Source organism: Carassius auratus, chromosome 20 (assembly GCF_003368295.1).
Source record: "Carassius auratus strain Wakin chromosome 20, ASM336829v1, whole genome shotgun sequence".
In the NCBI taxonomy this organism is placed as follows: Eukaryota; Metazoa; Chordata; class Actinopteri; order Cypriniformes; family Cyprinidae; genus Carassius; species Carassius auratus.
The window spans coordinates 27,616,099-27,627,263 of NC_039262.1; the positions used below are offsets into that span (position 1 = coordinate 27,616,099).

The 11,165-nt window shown below is 42.8% G+C and overlaps 1 protein-coding gene across 3 annotated transcripts in view; it reads left to right on the plus strand.

The window, feature by feature from the left end:
* Nucleotides 1–10,599, plus strand: part of LOC113037697 (A-kinase anchor protein 7 isoforms alpha and beta-like) — a 33,682-nt gene extending 23,083 nt beyond the window's left edge. For 2 of the 3 annotated variants that reach the window (XM_026195025.1, XM_026195026.1), the window contains exons 2-3: nt 7,654–7,689; nt 8,562–10,599. In XM_026195025.1, the coding sequence (XP_026050810.1) occupies nt 7,654–7,689; nt 8,562–8,740 (215 nt within the window). In that variant the 3' untranslated portion in view covers nt 8,741–10,599. The remainder of the gene's footprint in view (nt 1–7,653; nt 7,690–8,561) is intronic. The other variant, XR_003274661.1, reaches the window with a different exon arrangement.
* Nucleotides 10,600–11,165: the final 566 nt, after the last annotated feature.

The window sequence follows — 11,165 nt, forward strand, 5'->3', positions numbered from 1 at the left end:
CCAAGCCAGAGCTTTGTGTTAAAGCAGTGGGATGCACATAAATAATAGACATTGACACACACTGCCTCCACATTCACATGCCGCTGTCTGATGTCCTGGAGATGTGGAACACACACACACACACACACACACACACGCTCCTCACCTGAGGAACAGTGTTTGATGCTCATCTCTTAAAGACGTCTCAGTGTGTGAACAGAGGCTGATGACTTTCTTTTCTGCTGTGTGTCTTCTGTTTGTTGAGATGGACTGAAGGACAGTGATGGATCAGAGCAGAAACACCACCCTTGAGTTCAGAAAGTACACAAGTGTGTGTGTGTGTGTGTGTGTGTGTTTGTGTGTGTGTGTGCGTGTGCGTGTGTGAGGTCAGATTTGATTACCTTGTGCGATTCTCCAGAGATACAGCTCACACAGATAAGAGCTCCCAGCGGCACACCAAAAATAATGTTGGACACGACTGTGGATGAATCACTTTTTTTGAAATAGCAGCTGGTGCTCTGCTTTTTAAAGTAGGTGGAAGACAAACAGAGCATCCTAAATGCAGATTGTTCCTCGCTGGTTGATAAGAGGTGAGACGGCTGATAAGACTGATCTCTCCAGCACAGATCCTGACCTCAGAGACTTCCTGAGGAAATGCCTTCAGACAAACACAGACATCCATTCTACATGCTCACAAACCAGTGTCTGAACCCGTGATTACAGAGAGAAAACAACACACTTGAGAAGCTGCTTCAGGGTATTTTTTTAGAGAATATATCTTTCAACTGACCTTAGATCAGTGTTTACTTAAAGCAATTGTTCACCAAAAATAAAAATGTGATCACCATCAGGTCAAGATTAGGATGAGTTTTTTTCTTCATCAGATTTGTAGAAATTACATTTACATTCAGTCATTTAGCAGATGCTTTTATCCAAAGCGACTTACAAATGAGGACAATAGAAGCAATCAAAATCAGCAAAAGAGCAATGATATATAAGTGCTATAACAGTTAGCTTAAACACAGTACACATAGCAAGGGCTTTAAAATAATATAATAAATACAAAGAAAACAGATAGAATAGAAAAAGAAAACTACAGCACGGTAGTGTTAGAGACCTTTTTTGTTAATTGTATAATAAATGAAAAGAAAACAGATAGAATACAAAAAGACTAGAAAGATAGTTAGATTATAATTTTTTAAGAATAGATTGTCACGATCCCCACACAAGAACAGAGGACAGGTAGATCCAATCGCAGTAAGATATTTTAATAAGGGAAAACCGTTACATCAAATCCAGTCCAGGCAGGGGTCAAAACCAAAGTGGCAAATCAAACATAAATAGACACAAAACAAAGGGGCAAGAACAGGGGCCCGCTGGATTTGAATGTTGACAATTTGGCCTGATCTTGGATCATTTGGTTCTTCGAAGCTCATCCCGGAGCTGCTGTCATAGCAACAGGTCCGTTAGCTTAAACCTGCTCGGGAGCAGCTTATTTCATGTTTGGATTAGATCGCTTCTTTACAACCAGAACTGATACTCAAAATATGTCTGCTACCACCGCTACTTTATTACAAGAGTATCCTACTGATCCAGGGACAATAATTTAAAATAATAATCATTAAAAAATGCTGTGTAGTCGATAACAGCCTACTACAGAGCCTAACCTGATTTTACCAAGTGAGACATGTTCCTGGGACAACATCGTTGTTGACCCTGGAACAACATTGTGATTAACCAATCAGATTTGAAGAACCAGTTTATAGATTTTGTGAAGTTTATGCTTAAAATCAGTGTTTGGTGCTTGTACATCAGTGTCATTCATCTATCATTTCCTCTGATTTTAGGGATTACTCATGGTTAAGGTTAGGTTTAGGTGTAGGGATATGGTTAAGAATATATTTTTGGAGTAAAATGTTGTTCCAGGGTCAACAAAATATGTTGACCTAGGAACACATCGGACTTGGCAAAATCAGGACGTGCTACTACAGACAGCCAGTTTTACTCACTGAAATATTTATTTGTCATAAAAGTATTACTTCATAATTGTATTAGAGTCTTACACACATGCTATACAGATAATAGAGTCGTGCATTATTTTGAGTGATGACTGCTATTATAAGAGTGGCTTGATGGAGCGCAGGAGATGCAGATATCATGATATTGACCCTAAAGAAACTTTCATTAATGTTGTCACGTAACAAATCTGTCGAAATATAAAATGAAATGAATAGATAATTTCTACATTGAAATAAAAATGTAAAGACTGCACAACTATTATAAATTGCGAATCTAAATAATTGGGAATCATGAAAAAAAATCTAATAAAATAAAAACATGTATCTATTATCTGTTTCATGTATCTATTATAACATTTATGTAGTTTTGTTTGCTTGGCTGTTTCCTTATAAAAGTCCAGAAATTTGTCAAGTTTTTCGTCGGGTGTGATTTTAAATTATATGACGTCATTACATTGCCGTCTTGCCACCAGCCAATCGCTGCACTGCTGATCATGGTTTCGAGTATCGATACATATCCCCTTTTAAGACAACACATGAACGTGCAATTATCTCAGATAACTTAATCCAGCGATACTAATCATACACAACAGGTGTGTTCGAAGAAACCCAATTAGCCGGATCATGATTAGACCGATGATGTCATCTTGGATGTGTCATTTGATCTCGGATGTAATAAGCGACGTACGAAGAACGGGCCCCAGGACTTAGAAGTGGCGTGATAACTACAAGGACTCCGTAAAACATACTAAAACAGACAGGGTATATATACACAGGGAAATGAAGATGCTGTGTGCAATGATTAATGAACAGGGACAGCTGAGTGCAATGAGGAGACAGGGATAGTGGGGAATGAGGACATCTAGTGGTTACCCAGGGAACACAAACCAGACACTGTGACATAACCCCTCCTCAACGGAGCGGCTACCAGATGCTCCAAGACGTGACCTACAAAACAAGAGACCAGGAGGGAGGTGGACAGTGGAGGATCAGGGGGAGGGACGGAGGGCCAGGTAAAATGGGGAAACAGAGACAAGAGGACCAGGTAAAATGGGGAAACAGAGACAAGAAGTGCAAACACAAAAACAAGAAGCCCAGGAGGGAGGTGGACCGGCAGAGGATCAGGGGGAGGGATGGAGGGCCAGGTTCATAGAGGGGAACAGAGACAGGAAGTGAAAAAAAACTACAACACAACAAGGAGACCAGGGTGGGTCAGAGCGTTCAGGGACCCAGGTCAGTGACGACCGGGCAGGATTTCAGGGTGGAGCAAGTGGAACTGGAGCCCACTGGGACGGCGCAGACGGAACCGGAGCCCACCACAGCCATGCGATTGGACAGAGGCCCACCAGGGCGGTGCAGTGGACCACCATATCCGTGTGGTCGAGACAGAAGCCCACCAGGGCGGAGCAGAAGACCACCACAGTGGGATCGAATAAGCAGGAGAGCAAGTCTGGTTAGGCAAGTCTGAAACAGAGAACATGAGCAAGTTAAGGGTACCCTCCGTGGCCACGACAGGATCATTCGAGCGCTCAGAGAGTTCGACTGAGATGTGAGGAGCCTCTGGAAGTTCCGCAGAGGCGAGGAGAGACTCTGGTAGTTCAGCCGAGACGAGACGAGGAGAGGTTCTAGTAGTTCAGCAGAGACGTGGGGAGGCTCTTGTTGTTCAGCAGAGGCGTGGAGAGGCTCTGATAGTTCAGCCGAGACGAGGATAGGCTCTTGTTGTTCAGCAGAGGTGTGGAGAGACTTTGGTAGTTCAGCCGAGATGAGGAGAGGCTCTAGTAGTTCAGCAGAAACGAGGAGAGGCTCTGGTAGTTCAGCCGAGACGAGGAGAGGCTCTAGTAGTTCAGCAGAGATGTGGGGAGGCTCTGGTAGTTCCACAGAGACGTGGAGCAACTCTGGTAATCTCATGGTGTTTAGACTGGATTCCAGAAGATCAATGCTGACTTGACTCTGCTCATGAAGATCATTGGTGACTTGCATTTGTTCATGAAGATCATTGGTGACTCACCAGAATGGGGAGTCGTGGCCTAATGGTTAGAGAGTCGGACTCCCAATCGAAAGGTTGTGAGTTTGTGTCCCGGGCCGGCAGGAATTGTGGGTAGAGGGAGTGCATGTACAGTTCTCTCTCCACCTTCAATACCACGACTTAGGTGCCCTTGAGCAAGGCATCGAACCCCCAACTGCTCCTCGGGCACCGCAGCATAAATGGCTGCCCACTGTGAGTGTGCTCACAGTGTGTGTGTTCACTGCTCTGTGTGTGTGCATTTCGGATGGGTTAAATGCAGAGCACAAATTCTGAGTATGGGTCACCATACTTGGCTGAATGTCACTTCACTTTCACTTTCATGGGCAAGGTCAAGTCACCGACTATCTTCATGGGCAAAGGCAAGTCACCAATGATCTTCATGAGCAGAGTCAAGTCAGCATTGATCTTCTGGAATCCAGTCTAAACACCAAGGGATTACCAGAGTCTTGTCACTTCTCTGCTGAACTATCAGAGCCTCTCCATGTATCTGATGATCTACCAGAGTCTTTCCATGTATCTGATGATCTACCAGAGTCTCTCCTCACCTCTGCGGAACTTCCAGAGCCTCGTCACGTCTCAGCCGAACTCTCTGAGCGCTCAACTGATCCTCTCCTGGCCACGGAGGCTACCTTTAACTTGTTCATGTTCTCTGTTTCAGACTTGCCCAACCAGACTTGCTCTCCTGCTTATTCGATCCCACTGTGGTGGTCTTCTGCTCCGCCCTTGTGGGCTTCGGTCTCGACCACACGGAAGTGGTGGTCTTCTGCTCCGCTCTGGGAGACTTCGGTCTCGACCACACTGTTATGGTGGTCTTCTGCTCCGCTCTGGGGGGCTTCGGTCTCAACCACACAGATGTGGTGGTCTTCTGCTCTGCCATGGGGGGCTTCCATACCGAACACACGGTTGTGGTGGTCTTCTGCTCCGCTCTGGGGGGCTTCGGTCTTGACCACACGGTTGTGGTGGTCTTCTGCTTCCTTCTGGGGGGTTTTGGTCTCGACCACACGGACTTGGTTGTCTTCTGCGCCTCCCGGGTGGGCCTCTGTCTCGACCACACGGATATGGTTGTCTTCTGCTCCACCCTGGAATCCGGCCTGGTCGACCCATTGCACTCAGCTGTCACTGGTCATTAATCATTGCACTCAGCCGATTCCCCATTAGCACTGGTATTTCCCTGTGTATTTATACCCTGTCTGTTTTAATATGTGTCACAGTGTCCTTGTAGTTTTCACGACTATTCTAAGTCTTGTTCTTGCCCGTGTGTTAGTGTCTGTTAATGTTGATTTGCTACTTTGGTTTTGACCCCTGCCTGGACTGGATAACGATTTGGATTACCCCAATAAAAGACCTGCACTTGGATCTCTCTCTGTGTTTACCTGTGTCCTGATCGTGACATGTTCAATGAACAAAAGTCAGTCCAAAGGTCAGTCCATACTGGCTGATTTTGGGAACAGAATGAATGAAAACTCCATTTAAAGAGCCAGTAAGATGAAAATTCTAAGCTTCCACTGTTTATAAGTCCTGTACAATAGGTTTAAATCCATCCAAGGTTAAAAAAACATTGTCATTTTGTCAAAATATCATTTTAAAATTACCTCAATTTTCAGAGATCCCCAAACGGTTCACGCGAAGCTGTTCAAAAGATTCAGTTTCCTTAAACCCCACCTTTCGGTAGCATACTGTGTTCTGATTGGTCAACTAACATAGTCAGGTTTGATTGGTTGTTCCGCACACAACTTCATGGTAAACACTGCGTTAGCATCTGTTTGGGGTGAATTATGTCTTATTCCTCTCATCGCGAAGCAAACAGTAAAATAAAAAACTTGAACAGTCTCGCTGCTTTTTCTTCTGTGTGTGCGTATTCAAGCCGCGCTTCAGTTTAAATCTGAATAGCGCGTTCAGCGCGGGGGCTTGGTCACATTAGATATAATGAAGGGAGACATTAAAAACGGACATCGCGTTGTTTTCATATGGATTACTTTATCACAGAATATCTGTTAGCAGCACTTGTACACTTCATTTTAATGACGTGTTTGTAAATGAAGATCAGCGCAGAGAAAGGCTGCAGACAGCACACATACTGATAAGACGCTCGGGAGAAAACAAACACATAACTTCATAATCATACTTCGCGTTGTGATTCGGAAATGCTCGTTGGTCTAAATAAAGTTGGTAATGAACCCTCTTTTATGGCCAAACGCTTTGAAAATCCCGCCTTGTACTCACCGAGATTAGAAAAGCAATCATAAGTTAAATGTTGTGAACACAACAAAAGGGATTTGTCGTACTGCTCTGTTATTGTGGTAAAAATGAATTGGTTCTTCTGATCTTCATTCTTTGGCAGTGAAAATAAAACAAACTTGCCTTTACAATTAAAAACACACTGTCTCCTCGACATGATGCTTTCACACCAACCAGAGAGTCTGTGTGGGGGGTGGGGCAGGTCAGAGGTCAGTTTCTCCCAAGACGGTAGGCGGAGATTATTATGCAAAGTGCTCCTAGTGACGTACATAGAGATGGACAAAAGATTTGAAATCTATAACGACTTGTTTCAGCGATTCAGAGTCGACTCCTTACTTTAGAAGCCAATAACTTTATAAATCGTGTACTTTTTGGTTTAATTATTTGCACATTGTTTACACTGATGGACAACTACATCATACACTCTATAATACAGGTAATTTTTGATTTCCCATCTGTGTGGCTCTTTAATACGTCGTGACTAACGTGTGTTATAACAACACCCTTTCACCACTGTTGGAAAATTATACACACACACACACACTCACACAAAGCATGCATCTTACAGTAGAGTAAAGCTTGATGGACAACAAGGCTTCTCAGCGCAGTGATCTTGGCTGTTTGTCTGCAGTAAGGTCAGTTTATTGTCTCTGTGATTGAGAAAGGGTTTTGTGCAGTGTTGTAAGTTTCTCCCAGACTGACTTCACAAGAATCAGACGCTGAAGCTGGTGGCTGGCTGGATCGTGAGGAGAATGTGTGAGACGTTCAGTGAGTCAAACAGAGAGCAAGAAGTGAATTTCACTATGCATTGATTGATTGGATATTCGGCTGATGTGTTGCCTCTCAGTTTTTAACTGTATTTTAAGTGTGTCCCAAAGGCTCAGGCAGTTTAATGTAAGAATCTTTTTCAGGCGAGAGTCACTGGAGAGTGTGTGTGGTTGTGTGTTGTCCTGTGATTTGAGGGATGATTCAATTAACACCACTCAGTTAATGTTGATGTAAACGAGGCTCACAGTACACTGTGTACTGATATGAGTATCAAATCAACTGTGGAATCAAATAAAGCCACACAATTAAATGTTTTGGCTCTAGTTGAGCTATATTTTTCTTTTCACAGCTGCTCTTGTTCTAAACACCCAGGAGTAGATGTGGCCAAATAAGACATTTAATAATCACAATTACAGTATAAAGGGAAATAATCAATGTCATCATTGTTATGCTCGTGGAGCTGTCGAATCAAAGCCGTCGTAATTGTGGAGAAATCTACAGAAGATGATCAGGAGAGCACTAATCAGCTTCATCACCTAATCTGTGTGATTCTGATGGTTTATGATGCTCAGATTCATCATGAGGAAATCACTTCAGGTTGATAATGTGTTGTTTATCTTGCAGATCTTCTGCAAAGCAGGCAGCGTGCTGCACAGACAAGTACGTGTTCCTCCCTTCATGTCTGTGTGTAGTGTGCTTCAACCCCTCACGACCTGAGGGACTAGACACACTGTGTTTGCAGTCTATACATCATCTTATCCATCATTTGAGGGATGCACAGTATATCACCCAGCAGATCAGCATTTTAACTTCTGATTCGGCTGATATGCAGATAGTATCTCCGTTTATTGTGTCTGTTTTAGCCAGCGGTGAGGTATGATTCTGTGCCAGGTTACAGAAGTACTGGAGGAGGCTTCCTGATTTAAGAAGAACAAGTCTAGATCGTTGATCCAGTCTAACACACAAAATAGTATGTTTTTATACATATACATACAGTATATATATTCAACACTGATAATAATCAGAAATGTTTCTTGAGCATTAAATCATCATATGTTCATGATTTCTGGAGATTGGAGGAATGATGCTGAAAATACAGCAGAGCATCACAGACATAAAATACACTTTAACACAGATTCACACAGAAAACATTGGTTTAAACTGAAATAATATTTCACATTTTTATCGTTTTTTTATGGCATTTTTGGTTCAAATAAATGCAGCCTTGTAGAGCAGATGAGATGTCTTTCAAAAACATAAACAAACTCATACTTTTCCCAAATATTATTATGAGTTATAATCATAATTATTATTGGCATCAACCAAAAGGTCAATATCTGTGCATCCCTACATTATTCCTGTTGATATCAATCTAATGATGGACAAAAGATCTGAAAGCTGAGAAAGAGCTTTAGCTGTAATTGTGACGCTCCTCATTCACACCTGAAACCTGAAGCAGATATGTGTGATCATCACACCTGTGTGTGTGTGTGTGTTGATTCCGCTCTCTCTCTGTGTGTGTGTGTGCGTAGGTGTTAAGAAGGCCCCGGCGCCGGACGATGAGGAGTTAGTGAGTCTGAGTAAGCGGCTGGTGGAGGATGCTGTGTTTCGGGCCGTGCAGCAGTACATGGAGGAGACTCAGCAGAACGGCGCTGCACCAAGAGACGAGGCTCCGCCGGGGGCCGCCAGCAAACTCAACACCACCAAATGAGCGTGCGAGCCCTGAGCTGACCCCCGAGCCGACCGGCGGAGAGCTGCAAACACCTCCACCTGCCAGCGGCGTCAGAGCCAAGCGTTGTGGAGCAGGAGTGAAGCCACGATCAGGGCGGATCTCTGGACAAACACTGACCTCAAACTCAACTTTACTTTCCCTGCCTTCCCCGTCCTGCATCACTCCTGTCTGTGGCAATTGGTAACACTTTGTTTTGTTGATCCCTTTTGAGCATTCTGTCGATTCTGAGATTTTCTGAAAGCATTGCGATTCTCAAGTCGATCCTGAGCTTAGTTTTGAACAGCAGATGGCGATGCATGCTTTAGAAACAGACGTACTCCGTTTGTTTCCAAATCCTTTCACACTTGAATCTGAAAAAATCATTCATAAAATTCGGAAGGTTGAAGTGAATTACAAGGCTGTTAGAGTGCCATCTGCTGTTAAAATCAACGCTCAGAATCCATCCTCGAATCGATTCTCCATCGATTTATCATCACAGCTCTACTGTTGACTATAAGTAGCTTTGCACCTAAAGGTCACCTAACTCTCATTAGAGTAGACTGTGTACTTAATGTCTGAGAACTAGTGCGGTCTAACCATTAATCAGATCCAAAAGACATAATATATGTGTGTGTACTGTGATTATATAAATACACACATGTGCATGTATATATTTAAGAGAAATTGGCTATATTACATATAGTATAAATTCTATGAATGTAAATATGTACATGTAATTATTTTCAAAATATATACTGTGTGTGCGCGTCTTAATATATACATAATAAATATACACAATACACACACATATATTATGTAAACAAAATGATTTTGGATGTGTTTAATGGTTTGCCTGCACTAGTGATAACTCTTTATAGTGATGCTGTCCCTAAAGACATCTAATGACTTTATATAACTTTACAAGTACATGTGAACTTATTCAAGCCCTAGCAGTCTACTAAGACTCTACTAACACTCTGGTGAGAGTTCATTACTTATAGTCAGTGGAATATGTTAAAGGGAGCATCAAAATGAAGTGAAACCTCTGACTTTATTTGTGACGTACCCTTCAGAGACGACTGCTGTAGTGTCCGGAGGCTGTTTCAGTATGTCAGGGTTGCTCTGTCATCTTCACATCTGACAACTGCTCAGTTTGACTGTCCATGAAGCGCAGACCTGAAGCCTGATCCAAAGCCAGAGCCGTCAGAACCGCTTATGAACTCTGAACATGCTGTTGTGTGTGTGTGTGTGTAACCCTGCATATGTGTGTGTCCGATGATGATGTGTGTGTGTGTTGTTTGTGCCATAGTGTGTGTGTTTGCTCAGAGCAGAATGGATCAGGAAAGAGACGCAGGTAAAGGCCATAAAGACATTGTTAGCACAGAAACACATTTGAGCTAAGAAGGAGTCCACACTGAAGCTCATGGACACACACAACCTTCTCAAAGTAAAGCACACACACACAGACCTTCACCGACGTGCAAATCTCTCTCACACACACACAGTTCACACTGACATGTGGCCGGCCTGAAGTAAGCTTACTGTATGATTTCTGAGGGAATTCAAATGTATATGAGCTGATTAGATTTGAGTGTTTGGTGTCTATAATGCTTCAGATACGCAGCCACAGTGGCCTTAGGGAAATCACTCCTGGTTACATTGCTGAAGAACATGCCCTTTCAGTTTCGATTCATTCATAGATGTGTATTTTCACCAAAATGTGTCTTTTTATGCTGATCCTGTCCTGAACTTTCTTCAGTTCGGCCGTATCGAGGCCGACGCACTATGATGTCATCGTTTAGCGTTTCGTTTCCCATCTGCCACTTTTTTACTCTTCAAAATAAAAGGAGGTGATGAGAGCGTGTGGACGTGATTCATTCTCTGTGTGGAGGTTGAGATTGTTCTCTGACTGTAGATCAGTCTTGTGTCTCATCATGTTGGCAGGGTTTTTCTGAGAGCTGCTCACAGCTACATCTGCAACGCCTCCGACTTCATGTTTGACTATTTTTCTCTCGTCATCTGAAATAAGCATATTGCCTGGCGTCTGCTGAGTGTGAGAGAAATGAAAGCAGGAGCCTCAGCACGAGGTCGAGAGGTTTATTGGAGGTGAAGCCGTCACAGGCAGAAGTAGATTGAGTTTCTTAAGCCCTGTTATATGGAAATTATTTCTCAGCAAGGCGTCTGGTGAAGAGTGATTGCATGGATGAAACTCAGCAATTCAGATGCCAAATAATTCACTGAGGACAAGATTTTAAACCTTAAAAAAAAGAAATCTGATTAATTGGATGTTCACTTCTCTCATGGTCATTGCCACATTATAATATGTACTGTATATAACATACATTTTGTGTCAAAAGTTTTATATCAATTTAAAATTGTCAAATTAAAACAACTTATTTATGAGGGTCATATAAACCTACACTTA